The sequence below is a fragment of the Capricornis sumatraensis genome, chromosome 10 (assembly GCF_032405125.1).
Source record: "Capricornis sumatraensis isolate serow.1 chromosome 10, serow.2, whole genome shotgun sequence".
In the NCBI taxonomy this organism is placed as follows: Eukaryota; Metazoa; Chordata; class Mammalia; order Artiodactyla; family Bovidae; genus Capricornis; species Capricornis sumatraensis.
Window position 1 is genome coordinate 94,560,124 of NC_091078.1, and position 25,565 is coordinate 94,585,688.

Below are 25,565 nucleotides of genomic sequence, written 5' to 3' on the forward strand. Positions count from 1 at the left end.
TCCTCTCCCAGGGACTGCCCGGCTCCCTCTCCCCGGGTTACTAGGGAGTCAGACTCTCACCCTGGTCCCCGCCCCTGACGGGGAGGAGTCACGGTCCAGGGCAAGGAACCCTGCATCTCTGACGCCCCCCAGCGTCCAAGGGGCGCAAACACAGAGAAGGCGTCGGAGTCCGACCCCTCTTCTGACGTCAGTCAGCGGCGGGGCGCATGCGCCACAGTCATTGGCCGGAAGCTCCGGGAAGAGGCTTGCTTCCTTTACCGTCTGAGCCAGGGCGCGGGAGCCTATAGGAGCTTTAGGAGGCGGGGCCACAGGCATTTACCCTATGGGAGCTTGGGGGCGAGGCAGAACCTATCCAAGGACCCAATAGAGCTGTGGGAGGCGGGACCTACAGGGCGGTGGGAGCCTATCACAGCGGGGAGTCTGGTGGGACTGCCAGGGTTTAGCCGCCACGTGAGTTCTCCAGTGCTGCTGCAACACGCACCATGGACAGCATGTTGGCGACAGGGGCGGCTCGTAAGAGGGGAAAGCCGGCCTCAGGGGCCGGGGCTGGTGCGGGGGCCGGCAAGCGGCGGCGAAAGGTGAGCATGGCGATTTGGCAGGCGGGGGTCTATCGCTCCTATTGGGACCACCCTAATCCCATCCGGGGGTCTCGCCCCCGGGACCCGGGTTGGAGTCAGCTTCGTCCCTTTCTTCGTGCGTCAAATCCTGAAAAGCCTTTCACTTGAGCCAGGGGCCGCTGCCTTTCCCAGTGGCTCTCGAGGGACCCTAAGGGACTCTTGGTCAGAGCCCGAGTGGTCGGGACCCCTGACCAAAAACGTATTATGTAATTCCCAGGGCGACTCCTCTGGGGACAAGGTCAAGTCCAAGGGTGGCGGCAAGATGAATGAGGAGATCTCGAGCGACTCGGAGAGTGAGAGGTGAGCTCTTTTTTTCCACCTAGTGGAAAGGAACCCTGGAACCCATGGTGTATGGAAGGAATCCTCAGTTGAAGGGGTGCTAGAACTGGGCCAGAACCCAGGATCTCAGGTCTTGACTCTTTCCTCCACTTTCTGACCCTGAGAACTATCATTTCCTTCTCTGCAGGGTCTCTGTGTGGGGAGGACCCCCAGTCCCAATGGGAGACCTGCTGAACCTTCCTGGCTCGTGACAGGGAGCTGAACTCCAGGCAAGGGGAGGATACAAGAAATGCTCGTTAGTTCTTCACAATTTCAGTTACTGAGAGTGCCAGGCACTAGTTTCATTGTTTTGAGAACAGAGATAAGCCGGCAGGTGAAGACAGAGTGTGTTGTGATGGGAGGTGTATCTTAGAGCTGTGTGTTGTGGGAACAGAGAAGGGGAGTTTAAATAGGGCTTGGAGAGATCAGGAGGGCTTCCTTATGGAGAGGTAGGGAAGGCATTCAGGGATCAGAGAAAAGTCTAGGGGTTAAACGGGCCAGATGGAAGACGGAGAGGGTGGAAGGGCAGGTGGTGCGTGCATCCAGATTGTGAAGGGCTTTGTGTACCTCCTTCATTCCTCAGGTGATGGGGGTGGAACATACTGCAGAGTTCAAAGGGGGCTAGCAAGGTGTCAAGCCTGACCTTGTGGAATGGAAGCTGTCACACCAGGAAATCCTGGTGCCTTCCTTCACAGTTGGCTTTAGAGGACTTTTCTGGTGATCCAATGGCTAAAAATCCACCTGCCAATATGGGTTCAATCCCTGGTCTGGGAAGATTACACATGCCACAGGGCAACCATGCACCACAGCTAGAGAATAGTGCCCGCTTGCCACAAGTAGAAAAAGCCCGGGCACAGCAACAAAGACCTAGCGCAGCCAACAAATAAATAAATACAAATGTTAAATTGTTATTTTTTTAAAGTTGGCTTTAGAAATTCTGCCTCTAAAATATTGAGTACATGTTGGTCTTAACCTGCTTGCAGAAGGACTTTATGTACTTTTTGTAGTCCTGAGATTACTGTGTGCCAGGCCCTGTGTGAAACACTTTTTAAATATTTTTAAAATGTGTTGTGGAATTTATTAGCTACAGAAGTTAATGAAATGTAATTGTACCATAGACAGTAATGATGAAATGATGGACCTCTGTGCACCCACCAGAACTAGACCTGTGCAGAAACGTGGAAGACCCAGCTGCCATTCCTGAGTTAATAATTTCTTTGGTTTCCTTCCTTCCTTTTTATCTCTCTCTTTTTTTTTTCCTTTTCTGATTCAGGTGTAATTTACATACAGTGATATTTGTTTCTTAGTGTACCTTTCTGTGAGTTGTAACAGACTCATAAACTGCCACCACTATGAAGATATAGAAGGGTTTTACCACCCTCCAAAATTCCCCCTGGCTCCTTTGTAGTCAGTTCCTCTCTCTCTCTCCCCTGGTAACTGCTATCCCTAGAATTTTGCCTTTTCCAGAATGTTATATGGATGGAATTATAATGGTGTATGCTTCTCTTGATTTTCTGTAGAGTTCTGTCTCCTATGTGTGAACACTAAACAGATTTATTCGTTTGAGTAAACTGAGTAGAAGTGTAGTCCTTGGTTATATGAGGGAAGGGCAGCAAGTCTGTCGGCTGAAGATTTGCTTGGTGCTGGGTACTAACTGGTCTCAAGAGCATGAGGCCTTGGCTTCCTTGAGAATTTCCAATGTCCCTTCTGGGGAAGCTGCGGGTAAGGTCATGGATGAGTCTTGGAAACAGTTGGGGTACCTGACAGGGACTAGATATCTGCAGGCACGTGATCAGAGGGAACGGGCGGCCCTGGGCTTTCTGCTTCTGAGTTCCCATGACCTACCTCCAGCTCCCAGGAGCAAGTCAGCGTAGGACTCATCTTCAGTGAGGGGTGTGGAGGGGAAATCAAGATCTTCACAAGGTCCAGCCAGACCCAGTTAAGCTTCACCTGGAATCCCATCCTCAGGATAGAGGGTGGGGCTTCGGCAGTGAGGATGGGGTGGTGACAGTCCCGATACATCTGCCTCTTGGTTCCTCACGTCAGATCTGGGTTGGCGACTCCCTTGTGTCTGGGGGTGGTTGTTGTTTTGAGATCTATCTTTTCCACTTTCCATGTTGGATCTTCTGTTTCCTGTCTCCCATGCCTGGCTCAGGAAGTAAAGAATCAGCCTGTAATGCAGGAGACCCAGGTTCTATCCCTGGGTCGGAAAGCTCCCCTGGAGAAGGGAATGGCAGCCCACTTCAGTATTGTTCAGTATTCCCAGCCCGCTTTGGTATCCCTTCAGAAGGGAATGGCAACCCACTCTCAGTATTCACGGAGAATGCTGTGAACAGAGGAGCCTGGTGGGCTACAGTCCGTGAGGTTGCAGAGAGTCGAACATGACTGAGCAACTAACACTTCCACACCTTCCCCATTCTTAGGTCAGTCTTCTTGTTTGGGAAGCACACCCTCCATCCTTAAAAGGAGGAGAAGGGGCCAGTTCTGTGGCACCTTGTATCCCTGAAAATATCTTCACTCATCATGGATGGTTCAACTTGGCGCCATCCCAGTACTTGGCATTTCACTCTGAATTTTGTGTGTGCAGTTCCTTCGTGTCCTGCTCTGAGGGATGTCTGGAGTCATTTTGATTCTTGACCCTTTGAACATGATCTGATTTTTCTTGGACCTATAGAACCTTCTCTTTCCCTCCAGAGTTGAGAGACTTCACAGTTGTGTCTTTGGGTTTGGGGTCTATTTTCACCCTTATGTTGGTCCCTGGATGGGCCCTTTCAGTTTGGTAAGTCACCTCTTTTTTTTCAGTTTTCTGTGTGTGTGGTCACTGGCTATGAGGGCTGGCAGGGATGGAGGTGGTCAAGTGGCAGGGAAAGCAGTGAGGGGCAGAGTCCTAATGGCCAGAGGAGTGGGCCAAACCTCCTCAAACCCAGGCTGCTCCTGCCCACAGTCTAGCGCCCAGGAGGACTGAGGAGGAGGAGGAGGAGGAGCTGGAGGAAACCGCACAGGAGAAGAAGCTGCGCTTGGCCAAGGTCTACCTGGAGCAGCTCAGGCAGCAAGGTGAGCCCGTGGGCTGGGCAGGTGAGGGACACGGCCTGTGCCCCCTGGTGGGTGACTGATGCAGGTACCTGGTGGGCAGCTGGGGCTGCAGGTGCTGGCTGCCCTATGCGAGGGTGGCGTGCGCTCTGATGGACCTCCCTGGGCGGGCCAGGCTTCATGGGGCTTTAGACTGATCTGATAAGCAAAGCTAGAGGGTGGGCAGGAGGAGATCATCCAGCCCTCCCTGTCCCACCCCCCCCCCACCCCCCACCCCCGCTGCCTTTGCCCAAGGTGGCCTGAACTTCCATGGGACACAGCCCAAGTGTTCAGGGCCTTAGGACTGAGGCGGCAGGTTGGGACAGGAAGGGAGAAGTGGGGTCTTAGCCTGGGTTTACTTGTGCTCTTCTGTCCTCCACAGAGGAGGAGAAGGCTGAGGCCCACGAATTTGAGGAGGACCAGGTGGCAGGGAGGCTGAAGGAGGATGTGGTGAGTGTGGAGGGAGAGGGGTGGCAGGGAAGGGATGGGATTGGTCTGCTTCTGGGATCTCATTCCTTTGCTCTCCACACAGCTCGAGCAGAGGGGCAGGCTGCAGAAGTCAGTGGCAAAGGAGGTGAGTGGGCAAGGCACTTGGGTGTCAGATTGGAGGGAATCACCTGGGGCAGTGGGCAAATGGCCCAACTGGGGACTCGGGCTGTGGGGTCTTCGCTGTGAAACGTAGTGGGCACCTGGCCAGACAGGATCAGTCCTTGCAATCTTGGGTTTGGCTTTCCTTCTTGGCAGCGTGGTGGGAAAGGGTAGCGTGTGGGTGTGTGTGTGTGAAGGGGGCCTTCCTGCCCCCAGTCGCAGTGACCCAGCCCCTGCCTGCCTAGATCCAGGCCCCAGACCCGGCTGACATTCGAATCTTACGGGGCCACCAGCTGTCTATCACGTGTCTGGTTGTCACCCCTGACGACCTGGCCATCTTTTCTGCTGCCAAAGACTGCACCATTATTAAGTGTGAGTGAGTGGCTGGGTGGGGGCGCAGCCCCAAGGGATCGTCTGGGAGGGCTGGTCTGGGGAGGAGGGAATAAGCAGGGAAGATGGAGGCCTGATGGGGAAAGCTTCTGGAGGCAGGTTTGCTCCCTGAGAGGTGTTTTCTGAGTGACGGTGGAAGTGTCTGCTCAGGAGTGGGGCTTTGTGAGCTCCCTGTCGCTGTTATCAGAGATGACGTAGGAGAGGCGGGCTGGTGATTTAACAGGACTGATGCTGCAGGTGGGCAGTTGGACCAGAGGATGCTTGAGGCTCTGCACAGCCCTGGGATTGAGTTCCTGGTCCTCCTGGGTTCCCAGCCTTTGACTGCTGAGGGCTGGCCTCCTCCACCCAAGTAGTAGCAGGAAGAGCTCGCACCATCAGCCCCAAGCACTGTCCTGTCCCTTCTCTTCCGGGCTTCCTGGCTGCCCTTGGGGATTACTGGCACCACTTGACAGATGGGGAAACTGAGGTGACTTGTCCAGGGGCTCCCAGTGGCTGAGCCAGGTCTTCTGACCTGAGGCCAGGACTTTCCACGGTCCCATGGGGCCCTTAAGGGGGCTACCAGATGCCTACCCCAGTCCTAGCAGCATCTGTCTTCCCCTTGGTGCCAGGGAGTGTGGAGAGTGGACGGAAACTTCATGTGATCCCTCGAGCCAAGAAGGGCGCCGAGGGGCAACCCCCCGGCCACAGCACCCATGTCCTCTGCATGGCCATCTCCTCCGATGGCAAGTACTTGGTAAGGCTGCGTTGGCCCCGGGGGGGTGGGGGGTGTGGGCACACAGTGGGTGCCTCTGGCCATGGTCCTTGTCCCCATAGGCTTCAGGCGACCGCAGCAAGCTCATTCTCATTTGGGAGGCCCAGAGCTGCCAGCACCTGTACACCTTCACCGGTCACCGGGACGCTGTGTCGGTAAGGAGCTGGGCCTCCTTTAGTGGACATTTCTCAAGCACCTAAGTGGGCCAGGCTTGGTGCTGGGCTCCAGGGAATGGCGTGAAAGAGGCAGAGGGTGCTCATCATAGAACCTGCACATTGGTGTATAGGACAGAGACAGGGGAAGCGATGGGGCGAGCTTGCCTAGGGAGGAGGAGGCCTCCGAGGAGTCTGTACCTGCTTGACAAGGGCAAGAGAGTGTCCCTCTGGCTCCACGTAGAGCCCCACAGAGCGCTCTTGAGGGGGGCTCCCTGTGCCACGTGGCGTGCTTTTCAGGACGTCCTCCCTGGGCCTGACCTCTGTCTTGGCTGCTGCAGCTCAGGTCCCCTTCTTGCCTCTTTCCATGAACCCCCAGGGGCTGGCGTTCCGCAGAGGCAGCCACCAGCTCTACAGCACGTCCCACGACCGTTCTGTGAAGGTGTGGAATGTGGCAGAGAACTCCTACGTGGAGACGCTGTGAGTGTGCCCGGGGGGAGGGCATACACACGTGTGTGTCCGGGTTCACGGGTGACCTCGTCCTCCGTCTGTCCCCTGCTCCAGCTTTGGGCACCAGGACGCCGTGGCCGCGCTGGACGCTCTAAGCAGGGAGTGCTGCGTGACCGCCGGGGGCCGGGACGGGACCGTGCGCGTGTGGAAGATCCCCGAGGAAACCCAGCTTGTCTTCTGTGGCCACCAGTAAGGCGGCCTGCTGTGCCCAGCGTGGGGGGCAGCCTGGGCTGGTGGGGAGGCTGGGCCATGCCCCTCACGGTTCCTTTCTCAGGGGCTCCATCGACAGCGTCCAGCTCATCAACGAGGAGCACATGGTGTCGGGCGCAGACGACGGGTAAGAGCTGCCTCCCGCCCCTGCCCCGGCTTGCTGCAGAGAAAATCCCCTTCTGGAGCTGGAGCAGCCGCTTTCCATAGCTGGGGACATTGAGGCAGAGCGCGCAGGTCGCCCTGTCTGCCTCGCATGGCTGGTATGCACTTGGTCCCTTCCTGCCATGTGGCCTCTGCCCTGCCCCTGACCTCTCACCCTGCTCCCTGTCCACAGCTCTGTGGCCCTGTGGGGCCTCTCCAAGAAGCGGCCACTTGCCCTGCAGCGTGAGGCCCACGGGCTGCGGGGGGAGCCGGGCTTGGAGCAGCCCTTCTGGGTGTCGTCAGTGGCAGCCCTGCTCAACACAGACCTTGTGGCCACAGGTGGGCTTCCTGGGACAGGGTGGGCATCCCCTCCTGGGATGGGGGCATATCCCCTCCTGGGACAGGGTGGGCATCCCCTCCTGGGATAGGGGGGCATCCCCTCCTGGGTAGGGTGGGCATCCCTTCCTGGGATAGGGGGGGTGGGGGTATCCCCTCCAGGGATGGGGAGGCATCCCCTCCTGGGACAGGGTGGGCATCCCCTCCTGGGATAGGGGGGCATCCCCTCCAGGGATAGGTGGGGTATCCCCTCCTGGGTAGGGTGGGCATCCCCTCCAGGGATGGGGGGGTATCCCCTCCTGGGTAGGGTGGGTATCCCCTCCTGGGTAGGGTGGGTATCCCCTCCTGGGATAGGGGGGCATCCCCTCCTGGGATAGGGGGGCATCCCCTCCTGGGATGGGGGGGCATCCCCGCCTGGGATAGGGGGCACATCCCAGGGTAGGGTGCCGAGGGGCTTGCTCACTGTCTCCCTGTCTCCCAGGCTCCCACAACAATTCTGTGCGGCTCTGGCAATGTGGAGAGGGCTTCCGGCAGCTTGACCTTCTCTACGACATCCCCCTGGTGAGTGGGGCTTGAATACCAGCCTGTCTTTACCACTCTCCCAAAGCCCCTTACCAGTCTTTTCCTGCTATAAGGGTGGTTCCTCAGGGCAGGGCCAGCTGTGACTTCCCTTTGTAGCCCCAGCTCCTACAGGGCCTGCAGAAACTCTCCCTTCTTCCTCTCCCTTCTCCGCCTCCACTCCCCTCCCAAAGGAGTCCCAGGCCCTGTCCTGGGTACTGGGGTAGTGTGCGCAGAGCACAGATGGCCTGGCCCTGTGATGGGTTCTGCATGACTGGTGCCGGGCTGAATGCCAGGCTAGCGTGTAGACTTGGGGCAGCCTAGGGCAGAGTGGCAGTTCAGGGCTTGGTCATGGAGTCTCCTGAGCCAGGATCCAGGCCGTACGTGGTGCACAGTGTCTCCCTAATCCCCACAAACTCTCTGCAAGGCCTGCGATCTACTTTCCCCATCTCACAGATGTGGAGGCTTAGGCCCAGGCGGCAGAGGGCAGAGCAGGGTGGACCTTTAACTGTGCGGCTGGGGCTGTGGTGGAGGGTCTCTTCTCATATCTCACTACGTTGTCCTTCCCTCTTCTCAGGTGGGCTTTGTCAATAGTCTCAAGTTCTCCAGTGCTGGGGACTTCCTGGTGGCTGGAGTGGGGCAAGAGCACAGGTATGAGGCGTGCCTCGGGGGCCGAGGGAGGGACAGGTGGCACTGGCTGGGTGGGAAGAGAGGTGGACACTGCGGGGGGCTGGGCCTGGCCTCAGTGGCACCTCTCCCTCCCGTAGGCTTGGCCGGTGGTGGCGGATCAAAGAGGCCCGGAACTCTGTTTGCATCATCCCTCTCCGCAGGGCCCCCAGGCCCCCGGCCGCTGGCTCCTGACACTCACATCCCCTTTATTTAAGTTCTCCCCAGGTCATCCCCTGCTTTCTTTGTATTAAAAGTCTCCCCTTTTAGGCCTTGTCTCCTCCAGCTTCTTGGGTGGGGAGGGCAGAGATGGCTTAGTAAAGGCCTAGGAGCTTTAGCCTTTTCAGGGAATTTGGGGATGGGGCCCTCAGCTGGCTTCTGGCTCCTGGACCCTGAGTGTTCTCTGTGACCTCATTAGGCCAGCTTCCTACCCCCTGCTCTGGGCTGATTGGGGTCGGAAGCTGCTGACCCCTGAGCTAAGAAGCTGTGGCTGTCCAGTGTGTGTAAAGGCCTGGCTATGGGGTCTGAGGACTGAAAGGAAGATAGTCAGGGGGCTTCCCTGGTGGTTCAGTGGTAAAGAATCCGCCTGCCAATTGCAAGAGACGGGTTCAGTCCCCAGTCCGGGAAGATCCCACGTGCTGCAGAGCAGCTGAGCCTGTGCGTGTGTGCGTGCTTAGTCGTTGCAGTCGTGTCCGACTCTCTGCAATCGTGTGGACCATGGCCTGCCAGGCCCCTCTGTCCATGGGATTCTCCAGGCAAGAATCCTGGAGTGGGTTGCCATTTCCTTCTCCAACCTGTGCACCTCAGCTGTTGAGCCTGTGGTCTGGAGTCTGGGAACCGCAACTGCTGAAGCCTGCTCACCCGAGAGCCCGTGCTCCACAAGAGAAGCCAGTGCAGGGAAGGGCCTGAGCACCGCAGCTGGAGAGCAGCCCCTGCTTGGCGCAGCCAGAGAAAAGCCCACACAGTAACGAAGACGCAGCACGGCCGAAAGTAAATAAAAATTAAAGTGTTGTCCCAACAGACCGTCATGGACGTGTTCCTACAAGTCAGGCTGATCGGCCCCACCCAGGAAGCTTTAGGAGCCAGACTGCCCTTGGGGTGGGGGTCGGGGTGGAGGTGGGACCCTGCATTGCTCACTGCTTGGGGACAAGGGTCAGAGGTGGGAATAGCTCTGCCCTTGGTCCAGGTGACAGCCAGGCTGCGTGAGTCCTGTGAGCACTGCCCCTGCCAGGTAAACATGTCAAAGGAATGTTCATTCTCCTGATTTCACTGGATAATTCAGCTCCTGGCCGTGGGGTGGAGTAAAGAGGTGGAGAGCCTTGACTGGAGAGCTAGCAGGGCAGTGAAGCCGCCTCTCCTCTGGAAACTCAGTGGAAAATGGGAATGTTAAGGATTCTGCCATACCTTTCCTCTAATGCCTTGAGTCCAACAGCTGAGCCTGTGGTTCTCAAGCAGCAGAGGCTTCCCCCTGGCCCCCCCAGGCCTCCCCCTTGGACAGAGCTGCTCCTTTCATTCTCTTGGGGCCTGAAGAGTCAGGTTCAGACCAAATCCCTGAAAATCTTGTTAGGATCAGAGGATGTTACTAGAATTCACTCCCTATGTCCCCGCCTTAAATTGAGCTTAACGATGGGATACACATACCTTCTGAACAATATAGCAAGTAATATGGAGATGCCCCTTAATCCACAAACCCTTTTCCATTAGCACATTCCCAGGGAGAATGAAAATAAATACCCTTGGAATTGAAACTGAAAATAATCCCTCCTATGGCTTCTATTCTTGGCCTTGGTCAGCTGAGACTCTGTAGTTGGGCTCTCCATCTCTCTCTCCCTCACTCCCTTCCTTCCAGGCGATGGGAAGCCATGAGAGGGTTGAAAGCAAAAACGTAAAATGAGCTGGTTCACAGTAAAGAGAAAATACAACTCGCTGCTGTGTGGGGAATTAATTAGTAGAGCTTTGGGGGAAAGAAGGGTGGCCACTTAGGAAGCTATAGTAATAGCAGGTAAGAGGTGATGGAGGTGTGAGAGGGCCCAGCGGCAGGAACGGGGAGACAGGGCTGTGTTTGGGATGTGTTTGGAGAAGTCAACAGACCTTGTTGATGTGTTGATTGTGCAATGAGATCAAGGTGGCAACATAGTAGTCAGTGGTGACATTTACGAAGATGAGGAAGACCCAGGGGAAAGCAGGATCGAGGAGGGTCGAGACTTCAGTCTGCAGTGTCCGGTAGATGCAGGGAAGCTGAGCAGGCAGTGAGCTCACTGCTCTGTTTTATAACAAATACGAAGCCGTGTGACTCGGGTGCTGCACTATGCCTCCCACCGCCCACTCCAATGGGCTCAAGAGAGGTGAGCCACTGTAGAGACTCTTAGCTCTGTTTGTAGCTCTGAACCAGGCAAAAGACACCAGGTGGGGCCCTTCCTGGCTCTGCCTCTTTCTGTCCTCTGCAGACCACCAGGTCGTCATGAGGCCCTGGGACTTCCTTAGATCACAGCCCCAGGGTCACTGAAGTGTGCGTTTCTCATTCCTAAAACACAGGTAAGCAGCTTGACGGAAGGGTGGGGAGGGGCTGAAACAACAGCAGGTAGGGGTTGCTGCTGCTGCTGCTAAGTCGCTTTAGTCGTGTCTGACTCTGTGCAGCCCCGTGGACTGCAGCCTACCAGACTCCTCCATCCATGGGATTTTCCAGGGAAGAGTACTGGAGTGGGGTGCCATTGCCTTCTCCGCAGGTAGGGCTTAAAACTTATCAAACGGATGCAGATCCCACTAACCACTTCACAGATTCCATCAGGAAGCCTGCCCATGTCACTGAGGATGCCTCACCTCCGGATCCCCCAAATGGCCTACAGGCACCCCCAGTCTACCCAAAAAAATACAGGAATAAGGAAATTGTGCATGTATCTGTGAATATACTTAAAAAAAACCATGGAATACAGACTTCCCTGGTGATCCAGTGGTTAAGAATCCGCCTCTCAGTCTTTTCTCCATCCTGTCTTATGTTCGGTTGAATTTGCTCCTTGCAGTCTGCTCACAAGACTTGCAGGATCAAGTGATTCCTGGCCAGGAAACAAAAACGGAATCATCCTACTCCCTAGTGGATTCGAATGAAAACTGGTAATAAAATCAGGCAAAGCTCCAAGAGAGGACGCTGGAGAAGATCCAAGCTGGGGATACAAGGAGTCTCACATATGAAGTGGCAAACATTTATGCTGTGTCAAGATCACGCGCATCTTAAGGGAATCACGGCAATGAGAACATCACCACTGTCTGAACGTGTCATGAGTATTTTATGGGAGCAATGGAATGTTTGGCTAGGGGTGTTTCCTCACTAGGGATCCATTTGCTCAGTAATAAGTATGTGAAACATTAAAAAAAAAAGAAAAGGAAAGAATCTACCTTCCAATGCAGGGGATGTGGGTCTGATCCCTGGTCAGGGAACAAAGATCCCGCATGTGGTGGGGCAATAAGCCCACAACACAGCTACTGAGCTGGTGAGCCACAACTGGAGAGAAGCCCCATGCCACAACAAAGTTTCCGTGTGCCACAAAGACTCGACGCAGACAAACCATTAAAAAGATAAAAACCCACCGAACCAAGTACTTTAAGGGGATGAATTGTAGAGCATCTGGATTATTATACATTCTAACAAAGCTGTTAACAAATAAAAATTAAAAGCACACCTGAAATGGAAAGTTTCCATTCAAGGGTTATAGTACACAGAGATCAACTGTGTGAGCAGTTGTGAAATTCTTAATACCGAATTGCAAAGTTGAAGGAGATACATTTATCTAATTTCAAGACTTATTGTCTTGAAAAACTATAAAGTTACAGTAATCAGGACAGGTAAGAATGTAAGAAGAGATAGACAGATCAATAATACAGAATAGAGAAGCCAGAAATAGACTCACATTTACACAGTCTATTGATTTTTTTATGTACCAAGCTAAATCTATGCAGAAAGGACATGTGTTCAATGGAACAGAAAACTTGACCCCTATCTAACACAGCCAAAAATAAATTAATTCAAGATGGATCATAGACCTAAACAAAAACTAAAGCAAAGCTGATCCAAAGCTTCTAGAAGAAAACCCATGAGAAATATTTTGTGACCCTGGAGTTGACAAAGATTTCTTAGGGCAGAGAAAGCACTCAGTATAAAATACTGATAGAAGTGGACTTCATCCAGATTAAAACCATCTGTTCATGAAGAGACAGCACTTAAAAAGTCACACACGGGGAAAAAGAACATCTACAATACAGGTATCGGCTCACATCCAGGGTATAAGAACTTCTATGACTCAGTGATGAAGACAAACAGCCCAATACAAGTGGAGTAAATGCTTAAGCCAATACTTCATAAAAGAAGATAAACGAATGGCCACTAAACACGTGCTCCTCGTAGCTGGACCTGTGAGCATCTGAGGAGCGAGGGGAGAAATTAAAGTCCCTGCACTCCAGCGGCACAGGCAGGATTGCACAGATGGAGCCCCGGTAACGCTGAGTCCCAGGGTGGAGGGAGACTCGAGCAGGAGAGGCCAGGGCGCGGGCTGTTGGTGAATGGGGTGACCCTAGGGGCAGGGAGGATACTGGTGCTTTGAATGCCACCAGGACTGACTCACTCAATCCAGTGGGCAGGGAGTCGCTGCCCCAGGGGCCAAGGAGCGGAGGGGGACACTATTCAAGCAAGGGGCCTGGGGCGAGCGTGAGGGGGGTGAGCTTCCTTCTCCAGCCCCCATCTTCTCTATCATTCTTCTCCATTAGCTTTGCGCAGTGGCAGTATCGTAGCCAATGAGGTTTATCCGAGGCGCGATTATTGCTAATTGAAAACTTTTCATTCTTCTCCACCTCTAAGAGAAGTCCTAAGGAGACCTCTTCAGGGGAGAGCGGAAAGAAGAGAAGAAAGGAGGGGGTCTGTGAGGGTGTCAGTGGGATCAACCCCCTGAAGATGCTCCCAGCCCCAGAGCCTGAGGGGGAAGGAAAGCAGGTCTGCTGGTCCTGAGGGGCCTCACAGAGTTCTGCTGTATTGTATGAATGGGTCAGCAATTCAACTCTTCTCTCCTAAGGTAATCACTGGTAGCTGTTTGCGTGCATACCTTTCTCCCTCTTTATCTGCCTTCATAGCTGCTGCTGCTAAGTCACTTCAGTCGTGTCCGACTGTGTGACCCCATAGACGGCAGCCCACCAGGCTCTGCCGTCCCTGGGATTTTCCAGGCAAGAACACTGGAGTGGGTTGCCATTTCCTTCGCCTTTATAGCATATATGTATAATTATAAATCTTGATTTTCTTACCGTCCCATCCAGTGATAGTTTTATTTCTCATCTAATGGGATCATAATGATATTCAGCTTCTTTCACTTACAAATACATCTTGGATACACTTTCTCATCAGTACATATTGATAAAATTATTTCTCAACAGTTATGTTATAGGCTATAGTATAAACGGACTATAAACCATTAGATCAATGCCCAATTTTACCAACTGGGGATGTCACCAATGACTGTCTTTATACACCTTTATATCGGTGGGCCACTCTTTCCAGTGTCTTGCTTTTGGCCATTTCCAGCAGAAGAGAACGGACACCACTGTTGCCTCTTCCTTGGACGGGGCTCAACTCTTGGGAGCCATCCTGGTGCTTGCGTCATAACTGCCCTTATGACATCACAGGTCTGCCCCTGACTCTTTTCTCCCATGCCATGACTAGAGGAACACAGACCTGAGGGGATTTGAACCATCTACACCCAATCCATGTGGAACCAATGGTGAGTACGACAGAGGCTGACACACTAGGCATTTTGGGGATGTCCCCATAAATCTCAGGGTGAGAGAACTCCCCCTAACTTCTGAGTACTCTGGGAAGCCCTGTACACTAGGGCTGTGTGGCTTGGTTATTGGAGAGAGAGGGAGAGCAGCCTCACTCTTGCCTTTCCTCTCTCTGCTGATTGCAGGAGACAGACCAGCCTAAGACAGTTGATGAAAATGCTGAAAATAAGCCTCAGGAGAATAAGGGGCTGATGGAGAAAAGTTTACCCTCAGAACCATCGCCGACATTAAAGAAGGCAGAGGTAAGAGGAGCCCTGACTTGGATGTCTCCGGGCTTCGTGTCCTGATGCTGTGGCTAGTGTCTTTGGTATGTTCCAGAGCCCAGGACAGGAATAAACTCTTTCTTATCTGCCCCCTTTTCCCACTTTTTTTAAAAAAGGCTAAACAAGAGGATGAAGCAGCAACAAAGGGAGTGGATGATGCTGATAAGAGATCAGGAGGAGTGTGATCCCCTCACCCCGATGACAGGGGCTGGAGTGCGGATGTGGGAGTTGCGTTTGTGGAATGGAATGGCCAATATTCTGTTTAGAAGCTGGGTTTAATCAATGGTGTGCATGTGTGTGTGTGTGTGCGTGTGTGCGCGCACGCGCATGTGTTTGTGCGAGTGCATGTGTGTGCGTGCACGTGTGTGCATGCACATGTGTGCATGTGTGTACATACGTGCACATGTGTGTATGCATGTGTGCATGCGTGCACACGTGTGTGCGTGTGTGTGTGCGTGTGTGTATGTGTCTGTTTGAGCATGTGCGTATCTATGTTTGCTTGCTAATTAAGATTTAAAGTTTGAAAGTCAAGAGAAGTGAAGATGAGGAAGAGATGAGAGGCAGCATTTTATGGGATGGGGGAAACTTTAAACACTGTGATATTGCAGAGGAAGAGAGAAGGTTGTGAATTGGAGCTGCAACCAAGCATGGAAGGGCAGGGTAGCAGAGGAAGCCATTTCTCCAGTAGGTGTGTGGGGTCTGAAGGGAAGAGTCATGGATCCTGGTTGGGTGGGCAGTCTCAGGTGGACTTCGATAACACGCTGATTATGGAATTCTGGCCTGAGGTTGGCCAACTTGACCCATGTAATACTGGGTAGGCAGAACAAACACATGAAAAGATGCTCAACATCACTCATTTTCAGAGAAATGCAAATCAAAACCACAATGAGGTACCATCTCACGCCAGTCAGAATGGCTGCGATCCAAAAGTCTACAAGTAATAAATGCTGGAGAGGGTGTGGAGAAAAGGGAACCCTCTTACACTGTTGGTGGGAATGCAGACTAGCACGGCCACTATGGAGAACAGCGTGGAGACTCCTTAAAAAACTGGAAATAGAACTCCCATACGACCCAGCAATCCCACTGCTGGGCATGCACACCGAGGAAACCATGATTGAAAGAGACATGGGTACCTCAATGTTCATCACAGCACTGTTTGTAATAGCCAGGACATGGAAGCAACCTAGATATCCATCAGCAGACGAATGGATAAGAAAGTGGTGGTAATATACACAATGGAGTATTACTCAGCCGTTAAAAAGAATACATTTGAGTCAGTTCTAATGAGGTGGATGAAACTGGAGACTATTATACAGCAAGTCAGAAGCCTATTATGAAGCAAGTCAGAAAGAAAAACAATAATACAGTATACTAATGCATATGTATGGAATTTAGAAAGATGGTAACGATGACCCTATATGCGAGACAGCAAAAGAGACACAGATGTAAAGAACAGTCTTTTGGACTCTGTGAGAGAAGGCGAGGCTGGGATGATCTGAGAGAATAGCACTGAAACATGTATATTATCATATGTGAAACAGATCGCAAGTCCAGGTTTGATGCATGGGACAGGGTGCTCAGGGCTGGTGCGCTGGGATGACCCTGAGGGATGGGATGGGGAGGGAGGTGGGAGAGGGGTTCAGGATGGGGAAGACATGCACACCTGTGGCAAAAACCACTGCAAAAATTAATTAATTATTTTAAAAAATAACAGGTAGCCAGGACACATATACTCCCATTTTACAGATGGGTAAAATGAGATTCAGAGGTCAGTGTGATGTATCCATGCCCAGTAACCAGAAGGGAACAGAGAAAGGACACCTACTTGGCCTGTGGGTGCAGCCAGCATCCTGCACAGTGCTCCTGGGGATCAGAGGAGGAGTGGTTGCTCATAGGGCATCAGGGACACTTCATAGCACAGCCTGGGGCTGAAGTGGGTGGGGAATATCCTCTCAATGTATCATTTCTTTTTCTCATTAGGTCACAAAACCCCAAAAGAAGCCTCCCGTGAGTGATCCAGAAGCAGTAAAGATCCAGGCCTGGTGGCGGGGCACCCTGGTGCGCAGGACGCTGTTGCACACGGCGCTCAGAGTGTGGATCATTCAGGCCTGGTGGAGGGTCAAGCTGACTCAGCTGCAAGAGAGCAGGCGGCGGGCCGCTCTGGAGACCTTTACACGGAAGGAGTGGGCCGCAGTCAGGCTGCAGGCCTGGGTCCGCATGTGGCGCATCCGTCGGCGCTACTGCCTTCTGCTCAGTGCCGCCCGCATCATCCAGGCCTACTGGAGGTGCCGCCCCTGCACTTCCCGGGGTTTCATTAAGGGCTACTACAGGGTCACAGCCAACCAGCTACATCTCGAACTTGAGATCTTGCTAGGCTCAGGGCCTTGCATTGTGACGGAGTGTATTCCCCTTCCAATAAAGCAGTGAAGTGGTCTTTACCCAGCCCCTCTCTGCTTGATAAACCCCAGGACGTTGGGGCCAAGGGTGGCAAATGGTTAGCATCTCACATGCTAGCTCTGAGGAGTTGGCACGGGTTGTCTGAGGCGCTGAGCTTTTCTGAGGAAGAGGATTCTGAGCCCTAGTCCAGACTGAGCAGTTCAGTTCAATTCAGTCGCTCAGTCGTGTCCGAGTATTTGCGACCCCATGAATCCCAGCATGCCAGGCCTCCCTGTCCAGCACCAACTCCTGGAGTTCACTCAGACTCACGTCCATCGAGTCAGTGATGCCATCCAGCCCTCTCATCCTCTGTCATCCCCTTCTCCTCCTGCCCCCAATCCCTCCCAGCATCAGAGTCTTTTCCAATGAGTCAGCTCTTCGCATGAGGTGGCCAAAGTACTGGAGTTTCAGCTTTAGCATCATTCCTTCTAAAGAACACCCAGGGCTGATCTCCTTTAGAATGGACTGTTTGGATCTCCTTGCAGTCCAAGGGACTCTAGATTGTGATTGATTAGCAATGTCTGACATAGGCAGGGATGTTGGGAGTACAGATCTGCCATGTCACCAACTCAGAGAGCACCACTCATGTTTGGTCAATGGAAATGGTGCCTTTCCCCAAGGCTGGGTATAATGGAAGCCTGGGGAAGGGATGGGGTGGTTCCACACAGCAGCACATTTGCCAGGAATTCATTCACCCCAGTCTATTTGCTCCGGGCCTGATCTCCCATCCTCATGACTGAGGGGAGCCCACCTACCCCAAGGTCTTGATCCTGGTTCCTGTTGTTTCATAAACTGTGCCCCCCACCCGACCCCCTGTAAATGGAGGATGAGAAAAGATGGAAGAGGCAGACCACCTCAGATCAGTAGGTGGCAGGTTTACTAAGCAAGGGAACTTATTTACAAGGCTCGTCTTGGGCAGCTGCAGACTAGATCTCTGTTCTGCACTTGCGTGCCAGCATTTTGAAAGTTTATATAGAGGCCTTAATGGGGTTCAGCCACATATACCATCCAGATATTCTCAACAACACATAACTCTCAAGGCTGCATCCTTGAAAATGCCTCTCACTGTGGGAATGGTGGGTAGATCATACATTTCAAGGACAAGAGAGGCAGTGTTCAGTTCAGTTCAGTCACTCAGTTGTGTCCAACTCTTGGTGACCCCATGGACGCATGTCAGGGTTCCCTGTCCATCACCAACTCCCGGAGCTTGCTCAAATGCATGTCCATCGAGTCAGTGATGCCATCCAACCATCTCATTCTCTGTCGTCCCCTTCTTCTCCTGCCTTCAATCTTTCCCAGCATTAGGGTCTTTTCCAATGAGTCAGTTTTTTTTGCATCAGGTGGCCAAAGTACTGGAATTTCAGCTTCGGTATCAGTCCTTTCAATGAATATTCAGGACTGATTTCCTGGAGGATTATTGACTGGTTTAATCTCCTTGCAATCCAAGGGACTCTCAAGAGTCTTCTCCAGCACCACGGTTCAAAAGCATCAATTCTTCAGCACTCAGCTTTCTTTATAGTCCAACTCTCACATCCATACATGACCACTGGAAAAACCATAGCTTTGACTAGATGGACCTTTGTTGGCAAAGTAACGTCTCTACTTTTTACTGTGCTGTCTGGGTTGGTCACAGCTTTTCTTCCAAGGACAGGGAGGGGGTGACGGGCATCCAATTGCCCAGGTCTCTTTTGTGTGTCAGCGGCAGCATGTCTTTTCAACGACCCCTTCCAATAACTTGCTGCTCACTTTAGGGGCTGTAACTTCACACTTGGCCTCCGAGTTAGAATCTGAACCCCAAAGTGAAAATGGTTAGAGTGCATGGCCCCTGTCCTCATTCCTACCTCAAACTCTGTCCCTCACTCACTGACCCTGAATGGAGGCTTAGACTCATTCTCTTCCAGACCTTACTGATGTGGGAGGTTCCATAGGCTTGGAGTTGGGGGTGGGGAAAGAAGGCATTCCACTTCTAGCTGAACCTTCTGGTGAGTGTCAGCCTCTAGGTTATCACAGACCCAGAGCTGAGAAGGCAGAAGCTGGGTCTTCCTCACCCTCTCCCCAGTTTCTGCAAGAAGTGGTCCTCTGACAGTCCCTTCTTGTGACAAGGTGCCACCTGGGGTTAGACTGGGGCCTAAGTGATGATAAAGGGCCGATTAAGAGGTCAAGCCTAGGCTGTCCTTCTCCCCATCCAGGCACTGCTGTTTCATGGTTCTCTGCAGAGAGAGGTGGTCTGGGGTCTTGCATTATTCCCCATCCAAGCTGCAAGCCCAGAAGCCCTACCTGACCCGGCTCCATCTCCTCTGCCCTGGCAAGTGGGTCCCTCTGCTCACATTTCCCAGAGGCCTTCTGCTCCAGCTCTCTGTCTTGCACTGGGGCTTGAGCTGTGTCTCTCCTATTTTTTGTCCCTCTGTGTCCTGGCCCTGTGTCTCGCTCAGGTTCTGGTCTTTCTCTCTTGCTCTGAAGGATTTCTGTCCCCTCTCCCCTCATTTCCCTCTCTTGTGTTCAGTGACTCAGAGTTAAGAGCAAGGACTTTGGAACCAAACCGAGCTAAGTCTCACCAACGTGGTTTCCCCACTCACTGCTGCGTGGCCATGGATATGTCATTTTTCCTATCTGAGCCCCAGTTCCCTGAGCTGTGAAGTGGGGCTAATAATCCTCATCGTTCAATGTGATTGTCAAGCAGCATAAAAATTCAGCCTTAGCAAAAGAATGAGGAAAGAAGGTTACATTTACACACCTTAAAAACCGGCAGTCAGAGTGGGAGGGGACTCATGTTTAGTCCAATTAAGAACACCAAAGGCTCCCTACCATCAAAATCAACTGCAAATGCTTGGGGCTTCCCTGGTAGCTCAGTGGTAAAGAAGCCGCTTGCCAGTGCAGAAGACATGGGTTCCATCTGTGGTCTGGGAAGATCCCACACGCCATGGAGCAACTAGACCCGCGCACCACATCTACTGTGACGGTGCCCTAGAGCCCAGGAGCTGCAACTACAGAGCCCTGACGTCACAGCTACTGAAGCCCGAGTGCCCCGGAGCCCGTGCTCTGCAATGAGAGAAGCCGCTGCAACTAAAGAGAAACCCACACAGCAACGAAGACCCAGCGCAGCCGTAAATAAATACATGACATTACAACATTTTTTAAAAAGAAGGAAAAAAGGTATATACATGAAACTACTACCAATAATTACATTAGGAGTGCGAGGGTGCGTGCTGAGTCACTCCAGTCGTGTCTGGCTCTTTGCAGCCCTATGGACTGTAGCCCTCCAGGATCCCCTGCTCATGGGATTCTGGAGGCAAGAATACTGGGGTGGGTTGCCATGCCCTTCTCCAGGGGATCTTCCTGACCCAGGGATCAAACCCACGTCTCTTATGTCTTCTGCGAGAAGAGTTGAATTGCTGATCCGCTTATATAATACCAGGGACCTCTGTGAGGCCCCTAGGACCAGCAAACCTGCTTTCCTTCCCCTTAAGGCTCGGGGCTGGGAGTATATTCAAGGGACTGATCCCACTGACACTCACTGAGTCCTCCTTATTTCTTTCTGCCCCTCCCGGAAAGGATCTACTGAGAACCTCTAGGAGGAAACTCTGGGAGAGGTGGCAGAGAATGGTGGGGATAGGGTAGGAGAATGCAGAGAGACCCCAGAATGCTGGCCCTTCTGTGGGTCGCCCGCAGTGGTCCTGAGGGCTGCCTGTGTTTGGTTTCCCATGCTGTGCCTCTTACCCCGGCCCCAGGAGATGTACCCTCATCATGATCAAGCCAGCACACCTGCAAAAGCTCCCCTTGGATGATGTTAGCCCTATGCTCCTCCACCCCTGAGGAGGCCCCTCCCTGCCCACTGGCTTGAGTCTGAGCAGGTCCTGGTGGCATTCAAAACCCCAACACCCTGCTTGCTTCTAGGCTCACCACATCCACCAACACCCCAGTCCCTGGGCTCTTCCCTAATCAGGTGTAAGGTCTCCGCACCTCAGTTTCCTCATCTGTGAAGTGGGGTGAACGTCATCAGCGTCAGTGGTGACTAGGGGCTAGACTATGGCGGCAGGCTAATGGGGGCGTTAAACTGATGTGGGTCTCGCAGGGGTCTGGCCAACACCTCTATCTTCAGACGGATGCTTCCTGTACCCTCTCTGTCCCGTGCATTGAACTCCACTATTTCCCCCTTCTCCAGTAATCTTGTTCTTTCCACTCTCCCACTCATTAACTTCACACTGACACTCAGCCTTCATCCTCCTCTTCTCTTCAACTGCTCTCCCCTGAGCCCCACACTGACTTTCTCCACGCTCCCTCTTCACAACACAGTGCAGTTCTCAGTGACCCCCGGGGCTGTGACCCTGAGGGGACCAGGGCCTCACTGTAGCCAAGTGGGTCTTCAGAGGCCAAGAACAGACAGAGGTGGGGCCCTGCTTGTGCGGTGTTTGACTGACCCCCCGTCTCCTCACTGCGACCTTGAGGTCCGCAGGGAAAGAAGAAGAAGATAGAAAACTGTTTGAGGCCACTTGAGCCTGAGATGTGGGTCCTGGCTGGTCCTGAGGTCTTAGGGGGTTTCTGGCCTGTGTGGTTCTCGCTTTCCCAGGGACCTAATAACCAGGAGACTTACAGATAGGTAAGTTTAGCCAGAGGAAGGGAGTTTACTTTGTTCCCCTAACTCTGATATCCTCATCAGAGATGATCATTGTTAATTTTTGTGGATATCTTCCTAATTTCTACCACCTTTTAAAATAATACCTTTACAAGATATGTATATAAATCTATGCTTTTATTTAGTTCATTTTGATTTGATGAACTTGCTAATCCTGCTAAATCTTGTACACGCTTCTATATTAGTACATAGAGGGCACGCTCATTGCTTCTAACTGTTATTTGGTATACCATTGTTTAAACGAATTGAAATCAGGACTGCCCTGGTGGTCCACTGGCTAAGACTCCGCACTCCCAACGTGAGGGGCCCAGTTCCACCCCTGGTCGGAGACCCAGAACCCACATGCCACAGTTAAAAGATCCCAAATGCTGCAATGAAGATCAAAGATCCTAAGGGCGACAGCTACCACCCGGCGCAGCCAAACGAACAAATAAAAATAACCATGAAATTAAATGAATTGAATTTTATCATACTCAGTGAAGTAAGTCAGAAAGAGAAAGACAAATACCATATGATACTCATATGTAGGATCTAAAATATGACACAGATGAACTTATCTATGGAACAGAAACAGACTCACATAGATAACAAACTTGTGGTTGCCAAAGAGGAGGAAGAGTGGGGGAGAGATGGACTGGGCGTTTGGGATTAGCAGACACAAACTATTATGTATAACATGGATAAACAACAAGGTCCTACTGTGTAGTGCAGGGAACTATATCATATATGCTATGATAATCCATAATGGAAAAGAATACGAAAAAGAATGTGTATATATTATATATAACTGAACCACTTTGCTGTATAGCAGACATTAACACAGCATTATAAGTCAATTACTTCAATAAAATAAATTTTAAAAATAAATGAACCGAAACCCTCTTAACGGATACCAGGCAGGCTTTAATGAGCAGCGTTACATACCTTTGCATCAGTGGGTCAGTATTTGTAGGTGTTCTTTGTAACCAGAACTGTGTTCGTTTAGGTAGGAACGAAAGGACAGGTTCTTAAGTTTTCCTTAGAAGAGGCTCAGCCGTTGGGAGTCATTCTGGTGCCTGAGTCATAGGTGCCCTTATGACATCACGCTCTCTCCTTCCTCCCCGCCATCTCTTCCGGCCAGAGCACTGGCTGGACAGCAGACCTGAAAGCGATGGGAACATCTAGCCCCTAACCATGGGTAATTTCATAGAGTTAAGACCTAAGGCGGTTTGACTATCCAACCCAAACAATGGGCATTTAATGTCTTATGAGGTAGATCTACCCAGGCTTCCTGGAGCTGGGTACATCTCCCATAGCTACCTCAGGGTGGGACCCCTTCTCATGTCTGAGATCCTAGGAAAGTCCAGGAAGCCTCGTGTGTGGCTGACTTGGCACCTAGTGGTGGGGAGAGCCTCCTTACCTTCATGTTTTTCTCTCTAACCTCTGATAAGGACAGCAAACCTTCCAAATTATAATCACAGGTTATGATGAAGTCTCATTGATAGAACAGAGCTTGAAGGAGCAAAGGAGAGGAGAGCAAGGGATTCCACTTCCAACACCCTACACACCAGTGCCACTGCCCTCCCACCCCTCCCTGGGAAGAGGGATCTGGGATATTGTGTTGGGGAGAGCCTTGATTTGTTTAATCTCTGGCCCTTGGGGCCCAGTGGGGTGACTCAAAGGTCTGTGACCATGTAATTTATTTTCCAAAGACAGATGCTTCAGGGAGTGAAAAGGCCACTTATCAACATCACACCAGGACGACAGGCATAGACCCAGAATATGCTAGGCAAACTGGGACGAATGGCCACCACACACAGAGTAGGAAATGGAGAGGGGTTGACTCCTCCTTGGCTGTCTTTTCCCCCTATTTCTTCCTTAGGTTGAGAGTCCAGCCAAGGTGTGCACTGAGGAGGAGGGCAGAGAGGGTGAATCCAGGCTTCACAGGGTTGAGAGTCTCAGAGTGGGGATTGTGTTTGGGCAAGGCAAAGGGCAAGGTACAGGAAGACTGGGGTGTGTGTGCGTGCACATATGCGCATGCATTTTGTAGTGAGGTATGTGTTGACTGGTGTTAAGAGCCTAAAGTGTGTGAGGTGCAGGAATCTTTTAACGTTTTGGTGAGGCAGAGGGAGGCAGCAGGCAGGTTTAACCTGAAGTCAGAGGTGAGACGGCAGGGAGAGCCAAAATGCCAGTCTTCCCACAGACGAGAGGTGGCTGAAGGCAAGAGTCCTGGTTCTCAGGTAGGTGGTCAGGTCCAGGCGAAATGTCTGTCTCTTTCACTTCTTGATCAGGGTGTTCCTGCTGCAGACGGTCAACCAGGTCCGTGCAGAACTGGGCAAGGTTGCAAGTGTGGGTGCACCTCCATTTTACAGACGGGGACCCAGAGACCCTGAGGACAAGATGAGGTTCCCATGTCCATTAACCGGAAGTGGCAGAAGCAGGACACTTAGTCGATATCGAGGTGCAGCTGCTGCTCACAACAGAGCTCCCGAACGGTAGGGAAACGGGCCCCTTTCTGCCACAACTTAGGGCCAAAATGTATGCATTTCTTAAGTGTCCCTGTTTTCTCTTTTAAGGCCCCAAAGTAAGAATCATGATAAATGAAGAACACAAGGCGGTTATTGCCATTCAGGCCTGGTGGCGGGGCACTCTGGTGCGCAGGACGCTGCTGCATGCGGCTCTCAAAGCGTGGATCATTCAATGCTGGTGGAAACAGAAGCTGGTGCAGCTGATGGAGAGCAGGCGACGGGTGGCCCTAGACACCTTCGCAAGGCAAGAATGGGCAGTGGTCAAGCTACAATCCTGGGTCCGCATGTGGTGCGTCCGCCTCCGTTATTTACGTTTGCTCCACGCCGTCCGCATCATCCAGGTCTATTGGCGCTGGCATAGTTGTCACACCCGTGGTTTTATTCAGGGCCATTACAACCTCAAAGAAAACCAACTGAATCTTCAACTTGAAATCTCTTTGGGTTCACAAGCTTGTAGAGTACAACAATGCATACCACTTCCAATAAAGGAATGACCAGGTCTTCTATGTCTGTGTCCCCAGCTCTTTTGTCAGACATACCTCAAGAAGGTCATTAGGGTAAGGATGGCAAATACTTGGCATCTCATAAGTCAGCTCTGAGGAAGTGACAGCAGTTGCCTGGGGTTCGGTGTGGAGGATTTTGAGAGTCTGGTGCTGGATGAGTGGGGTCTGTGGTTGATTAGCAATGTCTGCTGCCATGGCTAGGACAGTTGAGGTCGCAGGGCTGCCAAGTCGGCCAGTTCCAGGGAGGCTCCTTCAGTGTGTGGTCTGTGTAAATGGTGCGTCAATGTAATCGTGCAACATGGAGGCCTGTGTCATCTTTTGCTCTTTTCCCCAAAGTCTTTAAAAACTACTATTTAAAAATGGTGGTAAATACATACATCATAAAGTTTCCCATTTTAACCATTTTTGAGTAAAGAGCTCAGTAACATTAAGCATATTCACATTGTTGCACAGCTATCACAACTGTCTCGAGAACTTTATCTGCAAAATTGAAACTCTGTACCCACAACCTCCGGCAACCACTGTTATACTTTTTTGTCTCTATGAATTAGATTACTCTAAATGCCTTGTATGAGTGGAATCATACAATATTTGTCCTTTTGTGATTATTTCACTTAGCATAAGGTCTTAAAGGCTCAGTTGTTTAGAGTATTTTTATATTAATGCTACCCTCTTGCCTTTCTCAGGGACTGTTTCTGTTGATTTACTTTTTTCCTTTGAATAGGCCATAATTTTCCCTTTCTCTGTATGCCTTGTAGTTTTTTCTTTTTTTTTTTTTTGCTATTGTTGTTCTTGTTGAAGATTGGACAATTGAGGGAGCTTCCCTGATGGCCTTGTGGCTACGACTCCATGCTCCCAAAGCAGGGAGCCTGGGCTCAGTCCCTGGTTAGGAAAGTAGATCCCACATGCCACAGCTAAGAGTTTGTATGCCACAGTTAACCCCAGTGCACCCAATAAATATATGAAATGAATGTTAAAAAAAAGGCTGGACATTTAATCTCACAGTATGGTTCTTCTAGAGGTCAGATTTTCACTCTTCCCCTGATTTTGCTGTTTTTGTTGGTTTGTTGTAGGGAGTCTCTGTGATGAGGATCAAA

General features: G+C 51.8%; 3 protein-coding genes and 1 pseudogene across 3 annotated transcripts; all 4 read left to right on the forward strand.

The window, feature by feature from the left end:
• Positions 1-489: 489 nt before the first annotated feature.
• RRP9 (ribosomal RNA processing 9, U3 small nucleolar RNA binding protein) lies at positions 490-8,547 on the forward strand. The gene is made up of 15 exons (XM_068982459.1): positions 490-578; positions 835-917; positions 3,880-3,989; positions 4,387-4,454; positions 4,537-4,578; positions 4,838-4,964; positions 5,591-5,715; positions 5,796-5,888; positions 6,265-6,365; positions 6,450-6,584; positions 6,670-6,732; positions 6,940-7,085; positions 7,564-7,643; positions 8,218-8,291; positions 8,408-8,547. Exons 1-15 carry the CDS (start codon positions 492-494, stop codon positions 8,499-8,501), a joined length of 1,428 nt encoding a protein of 475 aa, XP_068838560.1. The 5' UTR covers positions 490-491; the 3' UTR covers positions 8,502-8,547.
• A 4,515-nt stretch (positions 8,548-13,062) lies between these two features.
• On the forward strand, positions 13,063-13,183 carry LOC138088028 (U4 spliceosomal RNA; annotated as a pseudogene).
• An 858-nt stretch (positions 13,184-14,041) lies between these two features.
• Positions 14,042-16,816, forward strand: IQCF1 (IQ motif containing F1). Its single transcript, XM_068982757.1, has 3 exons — positions 14,042-14,065; positions 14,252-14,368; positions 16,370-16,816. The coding sequence occupies exons 1-3, from the start codon at positions 14,063-14,065 to the stop codon at positions 16,814-16,816; spliced, it is 567 nt and encodes a 188-aa protein (XP_068838858.1). The 5' UTR covers positions 14,042-14,062.
• A 6,658-nt stretch (positions 16,817-23,474) lies between these two features.
• On the forward strand, positions 23,475-24,459 carry IQCF5 (IQ motif containing F5). Its single transcript, XM_068983118.1, has 4 exons — positions 23,475-23,491; positions 23,729-23,784; positions 23,867-23,932; positions 24,014-24,459. The coding sequence occupies exons 1-4, from the start codon at positions 23,475-23,477 to the stop codon at positions 24,457-24,459; spliced, it is 585 nt and encodes a 194-aa protein (XP_068839219.1).
• Positions 24,460-25,565: the final 1,106 nt, after the last annotated feature.

Coding starts and splice junctions, on each gene's coding strand:
- RRP9 (XM_068982459.1), top strand. CDS start 492: ATGTTGGCGACAGGGGCGGCTCGTAAGAGGGGAAAGCCGGCCTCAGGG. Junction 7,644..8,217: donor TTCTCTACGACATCCCCCTG/GTGAGTGGGGCT, acceptor CCCTCTTCTCAG/GTGGGCTTTGTCAATAGTCT. Junction 8,292..8,407: donor GGAGTGGGGCAAGAGCACAG/GTATGAGGCGTG, acceptor TCCCTCCCGTAG/GCTTGGCCGGTGGTGGCGGA.
- IQCF1 (XM_068982757.1), top strand. Junction 14,369..16,369: donor CGACATTAAAGAAGGCAGAG/GTAAGAGGAGCC, acceptor TTTTCTCATTAG/GTCACAAAACCCCAAAAGAA.
- IQCF5 (XM_068983118.1), top strand. Junction 23,785..23,866: donor AGAACTGGGCAAGGTTGCAA/GTGTGGGTGCAC, acceptor ATTAACCGGAAG/TGGCAGAAGCAGGACACTTA. Junction 23,933..24,013: donor CACAACAGAGCTCCCGAACG/GTAGGGAAACGG, acceptor TTCTCTTTTAAG/GCCCCAAAGTAAGAATCATG.